Raw genomic sequence first — 21,466 nt, 5'->3', positions numbered from 1 at the left:
AACGTTTGCACAGGGCTTACCAAATTGAAAATATTCAGTTCAGTATTTTTTTTCATTCGGATCAGTGTTTAAGAAATCTGTAGATCATGCACTTACCCTTTTTAGCTCAGCGATGATATCAGTGGGTTCTAAAATGGGTGTGCAGTCAATTATTATGACTGCCGAGTTACAATCCTTCACTATGTACTCGGCCAGGAGACTGAAAAAGAATATCATGCGTTTAATTTTATTTTTATTTTTGATATTTCTACTTGAACAACACTGATTTTTTCCCTATTGTTTATAAGCATATAAAAAGAGACAGGGGTGTGCTACTTTAGGTTTAGTAATGACACGAAAAGAATAAGCAAAGTATGTGGTGCGACTGTTACTTGGCGGCGGCGGCGTCAGCGGCCAGCAGCAGCAGGTGCGCGGCGGGCGAGTGCAGCGCGGCGCGCAGGGCGGGGGCGCGCGCGCCCAGCCGCCGCGACATGTACAGCCGCTCCGACACCCACTCGCAGCCCGCGCCCGCGCCGCACGCCACCGCCCCACACACCTGCACGTGATACATACACTACAGGTAATGACATAACGACAGGACTTAATCATTACACAGTTGCCGCGGTATTTTGCATTACAATTTTGCTTTCGGTAAAGCTCTTCGCTGCTTTTACAGGTTTTAAGCGCGGAGAAGGTCCATTATGATTTTTCCGAATAAAGAAATATGAACCTATAAAATTCGCCCGGAAAAATAAACGAAAAACCTTTCTGACGCAACAACGCAATGGAACGGGATCTCGCTTTGCTTTAACAACAATTATTGCCCGTAGGTGAAACTTATAGGTATACCTAACTTTCAGAATAAACTTTCTGTTATTTTATATTGCTTTTCTTATTAACTTACCGCATCATGAAAGGCATCAATAGCATTATCTTTGAGAGCGTCGACGACAGTTCGTTCTATGGCAAGGTAGACCATTTCTTCTGGTACTGTGCCAACCGTGTTATAACCTGTATCTTGAACTATGTACTCAAATTGAGTTAGTATTTGTTTTACCTGAAAAAATACGTTAATATAGAAGGCGTTAAAAATGAAAAAAAAAGATTAAATACTAGTACACCTCATTACTAACCACAGAAATGTTATGAAGTTTCAAAGCAAGATCGGACTTATGATCTGCTAGCCACTGAATGCATTTCTTGATAGTTTGTTGTAATAGAGGCAGCGCTAGTTTTGCATTTTCGTTATCAAAATCAGCTTTACTCATCCAAGCATCCAACACGTCCAGGTCGCAGCTTACATCGTCACTGAAAGGTTTTGAATAAACACAAATATTTTGTTATTCGAAAAGCAGTACAAAAAATACATACTATTACAACTAAAATGTATCTGTACGCCAACTTTATTACATTTTATTTATTGATTTTAATTGAAGGCATGTGGTAAGAAGGCCAAGCACTCAAATAATGTAAAATACTCTTTGTAAAACAGCAATAATCACTGTGAAAACGAAAAAAAGGCAAAATTTTGTGCCTAGCAAACACTTACCTGAAAAGTATGATCCCCATTCGCGAGATGGTAGCGGGTGAGGCGTACTCCAAGCTGTGGGTTTCGAAGAGGAAGTTGACGTTGGCACCGAACTGTATCCGCCAGCCGGAGGGCAGCGTGAGCAGGCGGTTGTCGTCTAGCACTGAGTTCAGCGCCTCGATCCACTCCGGGTCGATGTCGCCGTCGCACACAACCCACGACCACACGTCTAGCTCGCATAATAAGTCGGTGTGATAATCAATGAAGTACTCATGCATTGATATGTAGTTGAAAAATAACTTATACAGAAGGTGGTGCTTCACTTAATGTAGCTTTCCTATTAAATTATTCTAGACGGCTAGGAAATCCCAAATGAATTTCTGATTCACCCTTTGAAATATGTTATGGTAGATCAGAAATAAACGAATAGAGTTAAATTAGCTACTTGTTATTAAAACATACCACTTGGTTGGTTGGATATTTCAAGTGCAGTGGATGATATAACGCCGTCCGTCCACTGGCGTGTGTCGTTGTCGATATTTCCCAGAAGCCACTCTCGACTCATCGCTTTTGGGCATATTATGTACTCCACTATGCTCTTGCCCTGAAGAGCTAGAGCCTAGGAAACCGAAAAATTAACTGAAGGTTGCGGGTTAGTCTCGTTTTAATTTTAAACCAAATTTTTAGGCAAAAAATGACACAAATCTTTTGTGTCATTTTCTGTATCTAAATAAATGGAGAATAGGCATCACATACGACATCTTCTAAGATTTTCGTACTTACAGATTTTAAGAGTCGTCTGATGGTAGTTTTACCAGATCCCGGTGGGCCGACGATCACTACGCCCATTCGTTGCTGCATTTGTTCGTACAACTCAACACACTTTTGGATCTGATAAAATTAAAAAGTTTTAAAATAGAACAAGTAGCTGGGAATTAACCAAAAGTAATAACAATAAATAACTATATTCAAGTACCTGGAATTTGTTGTGCACTAGATTGAGATTCGCGACTGTAGTTTCAAGCGCTGAGATTATTGGGTCAGAGCTGGATTCCTCGGAGGGGACGTCCGCAAACACCAACGACAATATGTTTTCAAATCTGTAGGCATTTTTTCTCATTTGTTTATATATTAATACGAGGAAGAATTTCCTCTTTCAAATCTTACACTGCAAACAGTCTATCTATTCAACTTATTCGAAATAAACGTACCTTTGTGCATCGTATCGAGTAAGTTTAGACAGATTATTGAGTGTGAGCACACGTCGTGCGGCAGCTCGCTTCTCGGTTAGGTCTCCATTCCGATTCTGCAGCATGGCGGCACAACTGCCCACTGCTGCTTTCAGCGCGCGTAAGCCCCAGTCGTAATGACGCTGATCGCTCAGTAATGAGCTGCGAAATTGTTCTAGATGATAAACATGCTTACTGTTCCAGCAAACATTTTGCAGTACAAATAAGTTCTGCTCGATTCTCAGACCACGTACTGAAAAAATCATGAGAATCGGTCGAGCCGTTTCGGAGGAGTTCAAATATGTACCGTGAGACGAAAAGTTTATATACATATAGAGTTTGTTATACTTGGTTGATAAAGGGAATAGAGACAAAAATTACATAAACAGTGACTTTTACAACTTCAAACTGGATTGTTTTTGTCGGCGCACTACGTTCGTTTATTTCTTGCCCATTAAGTATTTAGTGGTTTTTGACAATATTTGATAACAGCACAGATTTAGCGTACCTGGCCAGTGTGAAGACGTCGTGCAGGTCGTGCGCGAGGTGTTCGGCGTGCGTGACGGCGGCGGCGGCCAGCAGACGCGCGGCCAGGCGGCGCGCGCGCGGCTGCAGCATGGCGGCCGGGCGCAGCACGCGGCGCAGCGCGGCCGGCAGCGCGCGCCGCCCGCCGTAGCCGCGCCCCGCCGGGTTCAGCGTGGCCGCCACGCCGCACCAGCCCGACACGCGCACCTGCCACACGTCACCTCATAAACACAACAACCTTCTATGGACTCTTTTACTGTTGGTGCCTCATTAAAAGCACACGCTATAAATGATTACTTGGAAGAACACAAGAACGACAGCCGGCGGCATAAGGAATGCTTTCCAACTTATTTGGATTGTAAAGTATTTAACCCTATGTAATAAAATATTTTTCTAAAAAAAAAGAACGATTTTTCTTCATTAGTAGATCATATTAAACATAAAATACAATTATATTAACTCATTAAAAGCGAATTTAATATAATAAACAACTTCACTATACATTAGATCTAACGCATACTTGTAAAATGCAAAAAGAATCTCTCCGGCGGGGAATCGAACCCCGGTCTCCCGCGTGACAGGCGGGGATACTTACCACTATACTACCGAAGACTTGTATCACAATTGCAAAATTACAGTTCAAGTTACTTAAATAGAATAGTACGAGTAATTCAGAGTTCTTATAATGACTATCGCACATACCATTCCAATTGCGACACAACAATCTATAAAAAGTAATAACTTTTAAATAGCCTTACATGTTTTCCATTGAGGATAGCTGTGTGTTCGGAGCCGGGCGTTCGATCGCTAGAGACGAAGAGCAGAGAGGAAAGCTGATGCGATACAGCTGCTAGTGTGTGAGCAGATAGGCGGTTGAACTCGTCGAAGCAGCCCCACGCTCCGCACAGGGCCAGCCCGGACAGCAGGCGGCCCATGCACTCCGCATCCATGGCCTACAATCAATAAGCTAATAACTTAAGAACTACTTATCGTAAAAGTGAAAATGAAAATCTAGTTCTGCCTGATGTAAAAACCCAACAGCTGAATAAGACTAATGTGTTACCTCATCACAATTGAAGATTAACACTAAACGGCCAACGAGACTTCCCAATGCCTTAACCGATTCTGTTTTTCCAGTTCCTGCTGGTCCAAATGGATTTCCCACTAAGCCAAGATGTAGAGCCTGAAATTATATTGGTTTTTGTAGTATAGTCATTCATAACAAGTCATAATCAGTTACGCCACTTGTCCTTAAGTACTAATACATTTTTTCTAAGTACCTAGTTGCAACCATGTAGGTATAATATTTCGATAACAAACTATGAATTACCTGTGTTAAAATAAAGAAGCAATCATCAGCTAGTTCCGTACGGACGAACTGACCCGTGTTGACTCCCAGATACTCGTAAGAGTACGATATTACAGCTAAACCCATTTTAGCTACCACTTCTTTGGAGCCTAGCAAATAAAATCTGCAATGAAAAACGAATAAATCACATACCTTCACAAGATACCTATATCTGAAAGAATTAGCCATTTATTTAAATTTGTCTAATACATATGAACAAAGTTAAAACTGTTATAATAACAAAACATCATCGCCCTCCAATATAAACAGCGAGATACTTACCTCAACTGTTTTTGCCACAGCCAGTCGCTAGTTGACACGACATTATTGTCTATCAGAATTCTGATGACTGACGAATAATGAGCACATTGTAATATAATAATAATAATAATAATAATATCTTTATTTCGAACCAGAGTCCATATTTAGAAATACAATTTAAATACTGTTAAGGAACACATTAACTCACTTAACGCTAAAAACAAGAATCGACGGTTTTTGTATAGCCATCCAGTGCCTCATGATATCATTATTTATGTCCTGAGATACAACGGCCAGAAAACTGTTAGCGCCATCCCTCACCCGCCGCAATAGGGATGCAATTCTTTTTCGCCTTATGGCAAAAAAGTCGTCTATACGAGCCTCTGCGAACATCCCCGAAGCGCTGCAGAAGCGAGGTAGACCCAACAGCATCCTGTATCCGTTATTATACTGGACCCGTAAGGCACTGTAGGCCTTCTGCGTATACTTGACCCATAGGCTGCACGTGTAAAAAGATTGACAGTACGCTTTGAATAGCGTGTTTTTAATTGGTTTTGAACAACGTGCAAACCTACGAGCCAGCATATTGCATCGAACCGACAGTGCCCTACGTTCCCTCTCCAGATCCATATCATCACTCAGACTATCTACGACCCAGTGACCCAAGTACTTAAATTGTTTGACCCATGTAATATGAGCGCCTGTCTTTTACGTCGCTCACTTTCGTCCTCTATTTCGGCTGAAGCATAGTATGAATTTTCCTTTTCAATATTGGCATTTAATTTATGTAATTCCTTTGAAGTTATTGCCTTTTCAGCTTGCTCTGTGAAACGAATGTTTTGTGCCAGACAGAGTATTTGTGTCGGCAATGAAAATGGATCCTGCTCCTGTAGTGAATTCGTAACTATGCATTTCAAGGTCATGTTTTTAAGGGATGATCGCATTTCGGCTTCCAAGTTCTTCAACCATACCTGCAAAATACAAGGATAACGCATGGTAAAACGCGTTCCAATATTTTTTAAGAATACAAACGGTATAGTTTTAAGTGACCGTACCTCAACAGGGCAGTCGATATCAACCGGGTGGTCTAGTTGGAATGTTTCTCCGTAATGACTGCACAGTGCAGTAATGGACATATCACCGGGACCAAGACGCACTCCAGTGATTCCCGTGAACAGTTTCTTCAGATGGTTTTGCATAACGGCCGCTCGACCGTCTGCACCGGCACGAGCTTGGCCCAGTAGCTCTAACAAGTCATCGTCACTCAAGAAGTAAAGTCTGGGAAATACTGAGCGTTTTTCCTGAAATTATGTTGATAAACATATTAGGTACAATATGATCTGTATAATAACCTTTTTTAATCTGATCCTTGTTCCAGAAAATGTATATCCCAAAAAGTATTGTACTTTACCATTTTATATCTAAATACAAAATAGCTTAGATATATGAAACACAGGCCGGAATGTGTCATAGCTATAGACCTTGTTGATATCGAGTACAATATTCTTTTAGTATTTTAACATCTTGTTGGTACAGTGAATGCATTGTCGTAGATTCAATAAAGAAATGATGTCATAGAAGTAAAAAAAGGAACGGGAATTTAGTAAGAACTCGTTACACCACTATATTAACATATCTTGATGATATAACTTATTTTTTATTTTATGTACCTAATTAATAAATTGTTGACTATCCTAAGACCTTTTTTTTAAAGTCTTATTAATGAAAAAAGTCTACTTCTTTTACATTAGTATGGAGTTTAACCTTACTTTGTAATGTTCGCAAAATCACGTTATGTAAGTATGACTATTTAGATATTATATATGTACATTAAAAGCAAATCGTAAACCGGAAACTGTATGTTGTGATAATGGTTTTATTTCAGTCATTTGATTTATGACCGTTACTTACATCTATATACACATTGAGGGCCGACTGGCAAGCTAAAAGCTGCTCAGATATGGAATCCAACATCGGCTGTAATCTAGACGACTGCAAAAGTGCTGACAGTCTAGGATCAGTTTCTAAGATACGGGTGACTTGACGGAAACCTTGATCCACTTTCCGGAACTTGACTCCTAAATCTCCATCATCGTTGGATAATATTGGTTCTAAATATAACCATCTGAAATTAAAATGCAATGTTACAAAATGTTTCATATGTGAAATCGCTTTTGTCTCGAGGTGCTTTTCCCTACTTAAAGCTATAAATGTGAAAGTAACTTAGTGGTACGGCTTAACCGCTTAACCGATTTTGATAAAATTTTGTATAGGAGCAAGGGTACATTTTACTGCGATCTTTTTACCGACAACAATGCCGGCGAAGCCATGGACAAAAGCGGGTTTTATGTAATCATGACAAATTTAACCTATATAGAAGTTATTAGATTTTGTTAGAAAGAAGTGAAGTGAAGAAGTGTATCTTTACTTATATATTTTTTAAGTTTAATTCAATGGCAAGACTTGGCATGCTACTTGATAGTGTTATAAACATAACGCGTTAGTAAATATGACTGTCAGCAAGAAACACCTATCATTAATAAAAGTACAAAGTTTAATTGCTAACACATATAACTACGTTTTTATAAGCAACTAATGACTAAAAAATGTTACAATATATGCCTTGAAATGTTAGTAAAATCAACGATAAAAAAATGGTAAAAAATGTGTTTCTTCTATCGCATTATGCACTAAGCCGTGTATAGTGCCATCTTATAAAAGATTCAATTTCTATGGTTGGCAATTAAATAGACTAAACACTAAATACTGAAAAAAGAAGGGTTCGTTCGCGCCTTTGTTATAAAAAGTTGGCGTCCAGGTCTACTGTAGGTCTGCTTGTCTTATTTCCTCTCTTAGAAAAATTACAATAACCAGGATAGTTGAAAGAAATATTTCCCAAGAGGGATAATTAAATGATTTCTCAATATTTTGATATATTTTCTTTTCAGTTTAAAATTTGGCAGAATGGGAAACAACTGGTTAAAATAGAACAATTCAGTCAATTAAAATAGATCAGTCATAGATTGTACCCGTTAAAAACTATTCATTATCAAATAACTATTGCCTTTTGACCCACAACACTGTTGATAAGTATATTTCTGATACAATTACCAGTGCTTATGTGGCAACAATATATTTTTTACATATTTATTTGGTTGGGTAAGGAAGGGATGTTACATTAAAACAAGAGCATTTATGGCAATGTTTTATTAACAATTAAGTATTGATGCCTTGTATATTACAAAATCATTCATTATGGAAATATAAAATAGCATCTCAAATGCATGCCTCAAAATATGACTAAGTAAATGGAATAATAGAAACAATCTCAATATTTAAATGCAATGTCTCAGATAATTAGTCTGACAATTAGATGTTACATTTTAAGGACAAAGTATAAACTTTAAATGCATACCATATGTCAACAGTAGAAATATAAATATTTTACACAATAGTCAATTATTACATAGGATCTAAATTAGAAATGAAATAGAGGTTTCGTGGAATAAAGTATATGTAAGTGTACGTTATTAGTTAGTATTTAAAGGTTACACAGTGCCCAACTTATTTTAACAATACATACGATATTAAAATAATAGCTAGTTATCTAATCTGGCAGAACAATTAGTTAAAATAAACAATAGAGTTATTACTACACACAGAACATATACTTATGGAAAACAGCATAAAACAAAATATAATGCTCATAAATTACCTATAATTAAAAATAGCAGCAGACAACTACTTTCCTTCTGTTTTAATATAAATCAACATTATGTCACCATATACGATATAATGTTATTCTTTGGAATATTTGTCTAAATCATACAAAATCTATTTTATACTTACAATCCAGTAACACTAATTTATCAAACTTAGGTGAATCTTATTAGTCTGAAATCATACTATGATAAGTAGTACACTTGTAAATATTCAATTTAATGTCAACTAAAATTAAAATATGTGTTTAACAATGTTTATAATAGGCAAATTGTGGTGGGCTTTCTTAAGATACATATCATTTTATATTTTTTGTGGGAATACAATAATAAAATTAATTACGGTTACAAAGATTTTAGAAAAAAAAAATGAAGACAAAAAAACTTATTTTGATTCATAAGTACAATGTTACGAATGAGATACACATTTTTATGTCTGGTTACAACCCACTTAGTTTTGCAATAAAACACTGACACGGTGTAGTTAAACTACATTTAACGAATAATGAATAAGACTGAAAAAATACAGAATTATGGCACATGTGGAAAATATTTAAAAGATACCTATCCATTTATTTAGGTATTATTAAATTACTGACCAATTTCGTAGATTATTTTACGTTGTGCAAGACCTATAGTTATCTGATCGTTTTGTTATTTCTGATAGGTAGAAGTTCATTTGTGTGTTAAGCTCGCCAATTTCCTTTTCTAATGTATTCAACTGCTCATTATGATCGTTATACAAGACTTCCATATTAGCAAGAAGTTTAAGTTGCGTTTGAGTGTCACTAGCTAACTTAGTAGCACGCTTAAGTAACAATTGCGCTCGTTCTCTTGAATTTGAAGTCTGACTTGCACGTTCCGCGAGTGACATATTCGTATGTTTGAAATCCTGTCTTAACTGTCGCGCTGATTGCTCAGCGCCTTCAGCACGACTAACAACTTCATTAGCTTCTATTTTAACTTGATCGGCATCACTTTCTATTTTCAGTATGTCTTTTTGTAAATCGGAAAGTCTTAAACGAAGGCCTTCTACTTCATCTTTTGTCTTATTTGCTTGTTTCTGTGCTTCTTCTGTTTCGGTTGCTATGGGAACTAAGTCACTCTTAGCTGCTTCAATGTCATTATTTGCTTTATCAATAGCATTTTCAGCTGCATCTTGGGCCGCTTGAGCTTCATCTAAAGCGTCCAATACTTTATTTGCCATTTCCAAAGTTAAATTAGCCGCTTTATTAACAGCAGTAGCATTCAATTTTAGGGCTTTTGCTTTTTCTAAATCTGGTTTAGTTTCAGCAATAATGTTTTCGATATTAGTCAACTGTGATACCGATGAATTTATTCTTTGGGATAGTTCTGTTATTTCCTTAGGCTCTATACTGATAGACAGATTAAGGATATCATTAGCCAAAGTTCTGACGTCTGCCGGAGTATTAGACGTATTCGACAAGAATTCCTTTAATTCTGTAGTTAGATCTTGACTTTCATTTGTGACTCTTTCAGCTGATGTTTTAAAGTCATATGCTTTACTGAACAAGTCTTTTGCTCGAGACCTAACATCTACAGTATCTTGTTTAACTTGAGAGATAACTTTGAATAAATCCTCAGCAGTAAGTTCATGTTCTTTGATGCGATGTTCCGTCTTATTTGCAAAATCTAAAGCTTGTTCAGCTTTAGTGACAGCGCCTTGGTCGCAAGATATACCACCGCACGTTCCGCATCCAGCGCCACCGCAAATATCACAACTGTCACTTTCTTGACCACACATTTTTTCATTCAGTTTTGGTATCTGTGACTCTAACTGTGACAGTTGATCTCGAATATCGTCCAGTTTCTTATCATTTTCGTTTTGAGTATTGTTGAAGTTTGCATATTGCATTTCTATAAGTCGATCGGTGTTTTTAATTTGTCGATCAGTATTTGCAATAACAGTTTGTACATTTTCAGCGTCATCTGCGGCCTTTACAGCTCTTTGTTTAGCTTCTCGAGTCAAGTTAAGAGCGCCTTCTAGGTTAGCTTCTTGTAATTTTGTAGCGTTATTTCCTAAGTCAGAAGTCTTGCTTTTTAAGTTATCTATGCTAACTCTAAGCCCATCTAACGTGACGTTGCCAAGGCTAATCTTAGAAGTAAGAGCATTGAGATTTTCGTTACTCTCCTTTACTTTCTTATCGGCTTCAGTTAACAAATTTTGTAAGCTAGTTACATTAGCCATCAAGTCTTGAACTGTTGTTTTTCCTTGCTTCGCACTATCAAGTATGTTTTCTACTTCAGTCAGTTTTTTTGTCATTTCGTCAAAATCTCTTGTGTACGCTCCCGTGGCACCAACTACTTTTATTTTACTTGCATTGCCAATAGCGAATTCTGTTTGTACTCGCAATTCGTTAATTAATTGGTCCCAATTATCAAAGCATTCACCACAAGCATAGCATTCAGGAGCTTCACCTAAATAACCTCTAGCACATGTGTCGCATTTATATCCACCGATTCCAGGTTTACAAATACAAGAACCATTCTCACGCATACACTGACGTGAAACTGAACCATATAGGTCGCAGTCGCATTCGTAGCATTCAATATTAGGATCACCCCAATGATTTTCTTGACATTGATCGCACTGCCTGCCACCATGTCCTTGTTTGCACTCACATTTACCGATAAATGGATTACACTGAGGGGACAATGATCCAATAGGATCACATTCACATGGATCGCAACCTGTTCCTAAAGCAATCCTCCAATGATTTTCTGTACACTGATCACAGTTGACACCTTCGACATTCTTGAAACAGGGACACTGGCCAGTGTTGCGGTCGCAGTTACCTATTGTGAAGTTTGTACCTAATACCGAACAGTTACACGGATAACATGCTTTTTCTAAAGCATTTCCGTAATATCCTTCAGCGCACACTTCACAATGTTCCCCAGCAGTGTTATGAAGGCATTGTAGACATTTACCTGTGTATGGATCGCAATTTCCAGGTTTAGTGATATCTATATTATCATTACATTCACACTGCTCGCAAGTTCCTCTTATAGGGTCTCCATAATAATTATCCGCACATACATCACAAAGAGGTCCAGCATAGCCTTCCTTACATTCACATACGACATCTTTGCTCTCTGGGTCTAATTCACAGCGATCAGCATGACTGCTTTTATTCGGATCACCTATTACTCCAGGACATGGGCAAGGTCTGCAAGGTATGTCAAAACCAAGGCGTGGATCCCCGTAGTATCCTTCAACACATCTCTCACAACGATGGCCTTCAGTGAAATCTCTACATTCTCTACAAGCTCCTGTCCTGTCGTCGCACTCAATCGCGTGCCCATTGCAGTCACATTGCTGACAGTTAGGGAAGTTGAAATAACCAGGTTGACACAAGTCACAAGCGCGTCCATATGTATTTGCTCTACATTTACATTGACCACTAGTCGCGTCGCAGAAGTTGTCAAGGGACCCTATACTGTTACAGTCACAGCGCTTGCATCCAAATTTGCTGAAACCATATGTCCCTGGGGCGCAACGGTCGCATCTTGCACCGACAATATTTTCAACACATTGACAATATCCAGTATATTGATCGCATTGATGGCTCTTTGAACCGGTTGGGTCACACTGACATGACTGTGAACCGTTTCTTATATAGAATCCTATACTCGCATGATATTTTTTACAAATTTCAGGAACGTTTTCTCTATTGAGGTCATAATAGTATGGATCGCCACAATTGAAGCGGTCAAACTCTTCTCTTTTAGAAGTATTACTAGCCAAAAATGGTAGGTCATCAAAGGACGGAATAAGAACAATGGAATCAATTAATATAGATGCTCTAGAATTAGGTGTCCTTCTATCTTGACGTCCTAGATAAATTCTGATTTCAGTTTCCTTATGCCTTTCCAAACACACTGGCGGTGTTACTAAAACACTTCGTTGATTAGCTGGTAAATTAGTGTAAATAGTATCATCCTCAGGGCGAACATTTGCACAAGGAGAGTCCAAATCTGTAGGTGAAGGTCTTTTTACTAATATAGTAGCTTCTTCCCAGCTTATAGGTGATTGAGGCTCGTACCTGATCAAAACGTTATAATTCATGCTTTTTTCTATATTATTTATAACGAAAACAAGAGTGCTGCTCTCAGGAAGCTTCATAAACCCAGGACCCGTCCATGTTTCTTTCTTGCCATCTGGATAATTTTCCCTAATAACAACATGGCAAAGTTGACTCTGAATAGCATTATCATCTATTTGAGAATCGCACTGGCTCGATTCTCCTTCAATCACGATAGAATCAAGAGCTCCGACGAAAAAGTTTTGAATTGGTTTGTCACAACGACGTCCACTAACATTTGGTCGACATTTACATTGTCCTGTTATAACATCGCAGTCCCGATCTAAAGAACCACCTTCATCGCAATCACAAGGTTGACAACCGTCATCACTATCAGATAGTCCGTAAAATTCTGGTAAACACTGATCACAATTTCTTCCAGTAACGTGACGTTTGCAAAAGCAATTTCCAGTTGCTGCGTCGCATCCTCTTTCATTTATCGTTCCTAAGCTGTTACAAGTGCACGATTCACATCCTTCAGGGTTTAGTGGATCAAAGTTCCAGTAACCGTCTCTGCATCTATCACACCTAGCTCCATCTATATTCGCCTTGCATAAACAACGACCTGAAGTTTTGTTGTTAGCAGCATCGGTTTCATCGTCACATAGTATTTCCTTGTCTGTGGTGCCGTCTGGATCACAATCACAAGGTTTACAAATTTCGGGACTCTGAATGTCCAAATTAGGGTCTTTAAAGAATTTTGGCTTGCAGCGCTCGCAATTTACACCCATTGTGTTATGTTGACAATTATCACACACACCACCACTGATTTTACCGGTCTTATTATAAACAGCAGGATCAAAATGACATGTTGTAGCATGATTGTTGCATGTACATCTCTTGCAAGCATTTGACGTTTTTCCAACGGCCGGTTGCCAGGGTAGGTCATTGTAGAAGTCTTCGCAGTATTCACAATTTAACCCTCTCGTATTATGTGTACATTCGCAACGTCCGTGCACCATATTGTTTTTTGATTCCACCCCTGGCATTGGTAAACAACGAGAAGCATGCCCATAACAAGAGCAAGAGCCTCTTACTGTCATTTCGTAAATAGAATAGTAGTACTTCTCTTGAATTTCTGCTCTATTGTCCAGTTTATCATCACCGAGAGTATGAAGTTTGGTGAAATTGATTCGTAGATTAGTCATACGTAATAAATTTTGAACTTCTTCTGAGTATGGATTTGTAACATTAATGTTGGGCGGCAAAACTCGGAATATCACTTCACCTTCTGTAGATGGCGATACAGCAGAATAACGTGATTCACACACCACCTCCGTCAGGGACCGCTGAGTATGTTTTGGGACGCCAGGAAAGTAATCGTCACAGTTGTGCGCGAAGTACCGATACACTCGCCAAGTCTTTCCAAAATCAAATGATCTTTCCACTAACATTGCCGCAGGTCGAAATGTTTTAAACTGAATTATCAAATGCGTAAGATGAAATTCCGCCTCCATGTTGAGTTGAACCGTAACATTTTCTTTGCCACTTTCCGATTGCCACCAGGACTTTGTTCGCGTCCCCGGATAGTACTTGTAGATTATGTTTTGTATTCGATGATTTAAATACGGGTTGTGTATTGTACTGTTGGTCGAGTCACACCAGAAGCACTTTTTCTGTTCCAAATGCGATACGATGCAGTAACGCTCACGACCGTGCTCCCCGCACGTGGAGGATGCGAAGAGCCTTGATTCACGGCCAATTAGCAGATTGCCGGTAGCCGGATAACAGGAACTTAGTTCACAAGAGCGGTCATAAAGGCGGGGGTCCGCACGAAGTCGGTCACGCTCCCTACTGTACACTGCGGCGCTGCCGGCGATAAGCGCCGAGAAGATAAACAAAGCGCGCAGAGCCATGGCGCGGTCCGGGCTCTCAGCGCGCCGCTCACTGCACTGGCGGCCGCTTTGGACCGAGACACTCTCGCGCTGCCCCACGCCCCCACTTCCCCGCTGCCCTACATAAACAGGTACGGACTTGGACGGAATAAAAAAGCTTCTTACGATGATTTTCAAGCAACATGGTTTTACTGTTTTTTGAATTATAAACTGTCTTGAGAAACAAATATTACCTGGAGTAAAATTGATTTAAATTAAATAAAATACAATACCAAATAAAATAATCGTTCCCACAATCTTAGTAGTGGGTAAACTATAAAAAGCAAGACGGTTGATGGTTACCATCAATTTGTTATTTAACAAGTATCTTTCTGAAAATGCTCAGGAACCCAGTAAAATTTCTACACTTTGAACGCTCTTTTACTGTAAGCTTTGATTGTACGGCAAAGCTTGCGGTGATAGTAACAGTTATGTTTTGAGTGTGGAATGCGACCCTGTGCGAGGCGACGACCGCTCCCGCCCGCGCGCCCGCTCGTGCCGTTCTCCGAAACGGGCACTAAGCAACAAAAATAACATCGCATTTCGGGATGCGCTTTTTGTTTTGGTCATTATATTATGGCAACGAGCTTCCTTGTAATCTCACCTAACAACTGAGAACATGACATGTAATAAACACATGTATTTGTAATGAATTTGCAAATAACTGTTTTATCACTTTCATTTACGTTGTCTTTTCCAAAATAAGTACCTACTAATTCCCTTCTGATGAATTTAGCACGTATTGAAGGCTTTTTAAGTTTGCAATATTAATGCGTACATAAGATCTCTTTGGTTGGGTCACACACTGTCCGATACTGGACACTCGGTTCGTCAGAGCCGGCCTTCCGCCCTACACATCCGCCGCTGATAATACATTCGCGATCTAAATGAACGACCACACAGACCGAAGAGATACAATGCCGACCAGCGTTATATTAGGATTTCACAAAAAGATATTTGATGTCTCTTTGTTCCTAGTTCATGAGGAAAAATCAAAGTAGTCAAAAGCTCTTCTACTGTGGCAGGTAACCTAGGCTCGCTTGGGGTCAATACAACACACCTTTATTCAGTGAAGGGGCCATAGAAAACGTTTAATGAAGTGAATACGAGCAATTTATAAAATGGTAAAATATCGCAGTTATGTTATACGATATTGCTTTAGTGATCCTGTTTTATTCTTACAAAAATGTAAGAATTAATAAAGTAATTATGTAATTTAAAAAAACCTTGGACTAGAGTTGCTTACATTTATTTTTTTGCGCTCAGCTCTATTTACCTGACAAAACATACAACGGAGGGCTCTTTTGCGATCATTCTATGACATTCAAACGAAAAGTCGATCGGTCTTTTCTTAGGGTAGTAAATGCCAATCTAACCATAAAAAATAATTTAATGTTTATTTTAAATCATTTGCAAACTTGTAAGCCCTAAATATCAATGATTAATTTCTAAATATCAACCACTTAATAAATAAAAATAATCTGTGATACATAATCTAAATAAAGTTAGCATCCTCCTCTCTCCTACATTGCCGTGCCCTACAGGGTAAATAGTGTACTATACTTATATTATGTAACACCTGTTGAACGTATGGAGTGCAATAAAAATATTCAGTATTGAGTATTGAGTATCACGAGTAGTCTAATGGGTATCGTAGATGCGTATGGTAGGAAAACGACGGTACGAGGGCATGCTCTACAATATTTTTACCATTCATTGTGCATTGCCTATTCATCTTACAATACATTGAATTCATAATGACGTCATGGGCGGCTGAATTGATTTTATAGTCTGCGTTCTTTTTAATAGACAGATAACTTGTTACAATTTCAACAGCTTCAGTGATAAGGGGTTATCAGTAACAAGACTAGAAACGCTTTGTCCAAACTTTAAATATGTATTGGTACTGTCAGATCTAATAATATACACATATTATAGCAGTAAAATTTGTAGGAAGTACAAAAACTGGTCCATAAACGAAGAGCATGCAAATGACACAAATGCTGTTATCTAAAACAATTTTAGCATGTTTTATCTATATTGCGGATGTACCTATGTAAATTGTCATTTTAATTTAAAATAAGTTTAGAAAAGTAAATAAATAGTATCAAATTTACCTGTCCATTATTAAGTAAATACCAATCAATGTTTTGCCAATTTAGCAGTTTTAGCATCCAAGATATTTTGCTGCACCATCAAATTTCTACCTTCTGGACTAGATCTATTTCATAAATGTGTGGAAATGGACATGACAAAAGCAGGCAATAACGTATATCACTAGTATCACTACACTCTATATGTTTAGGTACTGCAAGGTAATTTTGGTGTCTTTTTGAAATAAAATCATAGCAAAAATAACATGCGACCAAAAACCAATGTGGAAAGACAATAAACGTTGTCAAATTCTTTACACGTTTATTTAATTCATGTGTTCGTAAAATAAAAAAATGTTTACAAGTACCTTAATGGATCTATAATAGCATAATATTACCTGCTACCCTAGAACCAACAGTCGAGACCTTGGCCACTAACCCATACCAAAATTACGTCTCTCAAACAAAAGAATAATGCGGGCTTTGTATTAAGGTCAGTAAAAAAAGCACAGAAAATTACAAGAACTCGGCTAATAATCTTAAAAATACGAACATGTTGCTGTGAATGAACGCTTCCCCGTCGATAAGGGTTCATTCTCAAAAGGCGGTTATGATGTCAAAGTTCACACAAGATAAATACTTGGCTACTGATCCGATCCACTATCTCGCTGTGTTGTATAGTGAACATATTATGTGGAAGCAAGGCTTTTTTATTAGTCTTAAAAATTATGTGATGCGATAAGTTCTACAATAACTGGATGTTTCATTTTGTAAACTCATTTGTTTTTCACGTATGCGAATAAAATGTATTTTGGATTGCGTAATTTATAGGCTTACTATAAATTCACAGGAAGGAAATTCCAAAATGATGGCAAAGCTTTATGGTGCGGCGAGGAAGGCAAGAATCATAAAATTCTCGTTTGACGTAGGTAGGGTGTCTACTTGTTACCGCACTGCGTACGTACGTCGTTGACCGAAGCCAAAGAAAGAACACTACAGTTAGTCTCAGTATCCTCCATAATACAACAACAACTTTCATTAGATAATATTACAAACATAGGCTTATAAACTAGCTACTTTCGTATTGTATGACCATGACCATTGGGTAGACATTAATTTATAAGGTAGTCCCAATTAAACAGAAATAAATGTAAAATTATTTAAAACGTACTGACTTGTATTAACACCATAAAATGTAATTCAATTTGAAGCAGATCAAACAATATGAAATCTTATAAGTTATAAAGAACACTTTGTAGAGTATTCCGGTATAAATTAACGTCCATTTCTGATCAAAACGAATGGACTTTAATATACATACATACGAGAGTATCTTTTAGTAGGCAATTAAATCGCACGCTATCTTTAAAAGCATGTCGCCTAATTTTGTAACAGCCATGTTTGAGTCAGGACAGCGACCCCGTGTTATCGAAAGTGTTTTACATCCTTAGTAGCTAATCTGAGCTGAGCTTACAAAATCAACTGAAACTACGTTGCTTTTATATTACATCACAAGTTCACGACAGCTTGGCAGCGCGGGCCGAGTTTCTATGGAGCATATGGTGTCAACACTCTTAAAACAATAGCATTGAGAAAGTCACTCGATCTATTTATACATGAGTTTGTTTACGTCCTATTTTAAAATTGATTCTGAGCCGTATTGTTTTGGTTTCTCGTCAATCAAAAGTAATATTTTGTAGAGATGGAGCATTTACCTCTCTTGTGTCAAATTTCCGTTTTGTCCTTGATTGCATCTAACTTAATTAGGCGATTGCACAAAACTGTGTCTACGTTATTATTTGATGAATCACGCGGTATTTGTAAGGCTTCAAAACTTATTATGATTGGAAGTAGAGTCAAACTGAGCGATGAGTGTTTATAATAGCGAGTATTACAACGGCAATGCAAGTTAAAAAATTATAACTTTATATGGAGGTGGTTGTTACCAAATATGGATCTCAAGACAAGCAAATAAGCATAACATGTTTGAGATATCAGTAAATATGGGTACGTTATTGAAGTTCTAAAATGAATTTGTACAGATATTTATTACAAATAATAAAAGTTGCCGACAGCTATGGTATGAGGAGTAAATTGGCTCTCTTCTTTGGCTTACTCGCCTTGTTTAATATATTTCTAGTTTGTGTAGTGTAAGTATGTTCAGTTAAGTTTTAAGCATATTATTTATTTCACCCGCAATCAGAAAACATTTACAGTGAAAATAAACTTAGGGGATTAACCTGATACAAAGAGATAGAAAGTTATCATTAGCTTGTACTAAAGTTTTGTTACTGGAGATGTATGGATTAAGTTTCAGAAATAAGTACATACGTAAATAAAATACAATAAACGGTAATTCCCCTTCTTAGAAATAGCTAGGTACAAAGTACTGTAAAACACAAAAGTCAAGGCATATCTGTTAGATATAATAATTAATGAGAACATAATAATAAGTATTTACTAACTCATATCACTTCGCTTTGGAAAAGATTTAATGGGGTCGGGCCTGGTTAAGAAGCGGACGAAACCAAGAATGTTATATACCTATGTAATTGCATTATCGTGGTAATTTCTAGAACATCACAATATTAGCAAGTAACTACCCAATAATATAATAAAAACAAGAACAGACTGAGCAGGAACTACGCGGCATGCTTGGTCAAAATAGCTAGCACATCTGTCGACCATATGTTTGCAGCGAAACAAATCCTTCGACATGCCCTAACTGATTATTTTACGTTATCTTATGCTTCTTTAATACATTGGCACTATTGTCCTATTGTCCTATTGTGTTTTGAAAACAAAATGTATCTTTAGGATTTTTTTTTACCGTCTAATTATATTTTGACAAATTGTCAGATTTATCAGATGTACAGCCTGAAATAGTGTTTTAAGACCGAGAGTAGAAATAAAACATTCAATTGAATCTATTAGCCAAAAATATCTATCAATCATAATATTCAATCTATACTTTTCGTGCAACAGTCCGTCTAACATAAATTACTTTAAAGCTTAATCTAAAGCCAAAACCGATGAAGTGCAACTAAAATGTCACTGTATTAATACTACTTGGCTTTCAGAAAGTGTGTGTAGAGTGTGAAGGTATCGTACCTGCGTTGCGCATGGTGCGTGGCCCGCAGCAAGGCGCGCGCGGCCCGCAGACGCGCCTGCCACGCGGCGCACGCCTCCGAGCCGCTCGCGCTGCCCGACAGCGACGACACCACCCACTGCTGCTCCTCGACCTATACCCACAAATACTAATTATTAGGTAACGTGGATTTGAGCACCAAAAGGTGGAAACATCTTCTGGCTTCACCCCAAAGGGTTAAGGTGGCGAAGAAAAAATCTTCGATTCCCACTATCATAAAACACCTCGGAGCCCACAAGCTTCTACCTAAGCCAGAACTACGAGCTCTGCAGCCCGAATCTGTCAGCTACTGGATCATAAAAATGCTTGTCCTATACGGGGATCCACCCCGCGACACGTCACTAACGGTAGGTTTGGCAAATTAACATTTTATAAATGACACGAAGGGCTAATAAACTGACCTTAGAAAGTATATCCTTAAAATCCTTCACGATAGGCGTAGGTCGTTTTGACTTATCATTGTAATAGGTGATAGTAAACCGAGCACCGGCAAACCAGATCTCCAATTCGTTCAAAGCATTTCTAATAGCTGACTCGCTCGACGCAGATACACAGATTTTCTGTAAAACATTGCACATGTTTCATTTACGACTGTATTTCGTGCAATTCAAGTCCCATCCGAAGTACCAACCTGCAAAGTTTTTATATGTTTCTTAATATTTAACGCAGCGTTCAATAGATCTCTAACTTGTAGAGTGTCTGGTTTCTTGTATTCCATTTCTAAAAGACTGTACACCTCACGCCAATGACGTTCAGTAAAGTCGTTTCCCCGAACATACTTCAGTAATAGTGACAAATCCTGTGAAATAAACAGCATAGGTACTGGGTGTTTTTATAGACCTTAAGTAGTTGTAAATATGTTAACAGCGGTGTAGATAATGATGTCATTGCGCTAATCCTAGAAAAAAAACAACATACACATGTAGTACTAGAGTAATGAGATTGCAACACTTCAATATGATATAAATATCTAGACATGTTCTCCGTACCGCGAAGCATCGGAGTCACGCAGCAATAATAAGCTGAAACGAGCTAGTCATAAACTGTGCTCTCAATACACATGCAGGTGCGTACATTTTTATATTTAGTACACAGAGTCACCAAATGTTAACAGCCAAAACATAAAATACCATTTAAACAACTGAATTACAAGTAAATCTTGGATATTAGGCTAACTACCAAAATGGCAACCAGATGTAGTACTCCGAAGTACCGATCTCAAAGCATTATACAGTACAATAATAAGCACATTAATAATATTAATGTGCCTATCTACACCGACCTCTACAAGTGCGTTTAATGTGGTTACTCACCGTATATTTCTCAAGCTCTTGCTGAATATATAACGTAATCGTCGTAAATGGTTCTAAGCGACCCTTCCATTTGGCCAAAAATTCTTCAATTAAATGAATCTTCTTTTGGAATACTATCCAATCTTGCGATGCAATAGATTCGTATTCTAAATGAGAAACAGAATTAAAAATCAAGTTTGATAAACGTAGTTAATTTATGTTAAATTCTGTAAGAACACGGGGGCTATGTGCGTCTAAAAGAGGTATAACATCTGTTTTACCCATACACTTGTATGAACTTTACGTGTTTATTTATTTCACCCAATAGTTAATTTTAGGAACTGGACAAAAATAAACTGACATT

The 21,466-nt window shown here is 37.9% G+C and overlaps 2 protein-coding genes and 1 non-coding gene across 3 annotated transcripts in view; all 3 read right to left on the bottom strand.

Moving 5' to 3' along the window:
* The window catches only part of LOC113501716 (cytoplasmic dynein 2 heavy chain 1), a 42,258-nt gene that overhangs the window by 12,664 nt on the left and 8,128 nt on the right, over window positions 1-21,466 (bottom strand). The window contains exons 22-42 of the mRNA XM_026882923.1: window positions 21,124-21,269; window positions 20,442-20,609; window positions 20,212-20,370; window positions 19,774-19,904; window positions 6,782-6,995; window positions 5,926-6,171; window positions 5,559-5,841; window positions 4,892-4,979; window positions 4,592-4,733; window positions 4,325-4,444; window positions 4,020-4,214; window positions 3,245-3,468; window positions 2,719-2,898; window positions 2,484-2,607; window positions 2,291-2,398; window positions 1,970-2,126; window positions 1,529-1,736; window positions 1,113-1,287; window positions 884-1,036; window positions 372-535; window positions 97-199 (exon numbers count right to left, since the gene is read on the bottom strand). Of these exons, the coding sequence (XP_026738724.1) occupies window positions 97-199; window positions 372-535; window positions 884-1,036; window positions 1,113-1,287; window positions 1,529-1,736; window positions 1,970-2,126; window positions 2,291-2,398; window positions 2,484-2,607; window positions 2,719-2,898; window positions 3,245-3,468; window positions 4,020-4,214; window positions 4,325-4,444; window positions 4,592-4,733; window positions 4,892-4,979; window positions 5,559-5,841; window positions 5,926-6,171; window positions 6,782-6,995; window positions 19,774-19,904; window positions 20,212-20,370; window positions 20,442-20,609; window positions 21,124-21,269 (3,488 nt within the window). The remainder of the gene's footprint in view (window positions 1-96; window positions 200-371; window positions 536-883; window positions 1,037-1,112; window positions 1,288-1,528; window positions 1,737-1,969; window positions 2,127-2,290; window positions 2,399-2,483; window positions 2,608-2,718; window positions 2,899-3,244; window positions 3,469-4,019; window positions 4,215-4,324; window positions 4,445-4,591; window positions 4,734-4,891; window positions 4,980-5,558; window positions 5,842-5,925; window positions 6,172-6,781; window positions 6,996-19,773; window positions 19,905-20,211; window positions 20,371-20,441; window positions 20,610-21,123; window positions 21,270-21,466) is intronic.
* Trnad-guc lies at window positions 3,802-3,873 on the bottom strand. Its single transcript has one exon. It is a non-coding gene; the product is annotated as a tRNA-Asp (tRNA).
* LOC113508286 (laminin subunit beta-1) lies at window positions 8,063-14,758 on the bottom strand. Its single transcript, XM_026891230.1, has one exon. The coding sequence runs from the start codon at window positions 14,549-14,551 to the stop codon at window positions 9,206-9,208; it is 5,346 nt and encodes a 1,781-aa protein (XP_026747031.1). The 5' UTR covers window positions 14,552-14,758; the 3' UTR covers window positions 8,063-9,205.

Source organism: Trichoplusia ni, chromosome 2 (genome assembly GCF_003590095.1).
Source record: "Trichoplusia ni isolate ovarian cell line Hi5 chromosome 2, tn1, whole genome shotgun sequence".
Lineage (NCBI taxonomy): Eukaryota > Metazoa > Arthropoda > Insecta > Lepidoptera > Noctuidae > Trichoplusia > Trichoplusia ni.
The sequence above is the reverse complement of the archived record's forward strand: the minus strand, read 5'-3'. Positions and strand labels throughout refer to the sequence as shown.

Coding starts and splice junctions, on each gene's coding strand:
- LOC113508286 (XM_026891230.1), bottom strand. CDS start 14,551: ATGGCTCTGCGCGCTTTGTTTATCTTCTCGGCGCTTATCGCCGGCAGC.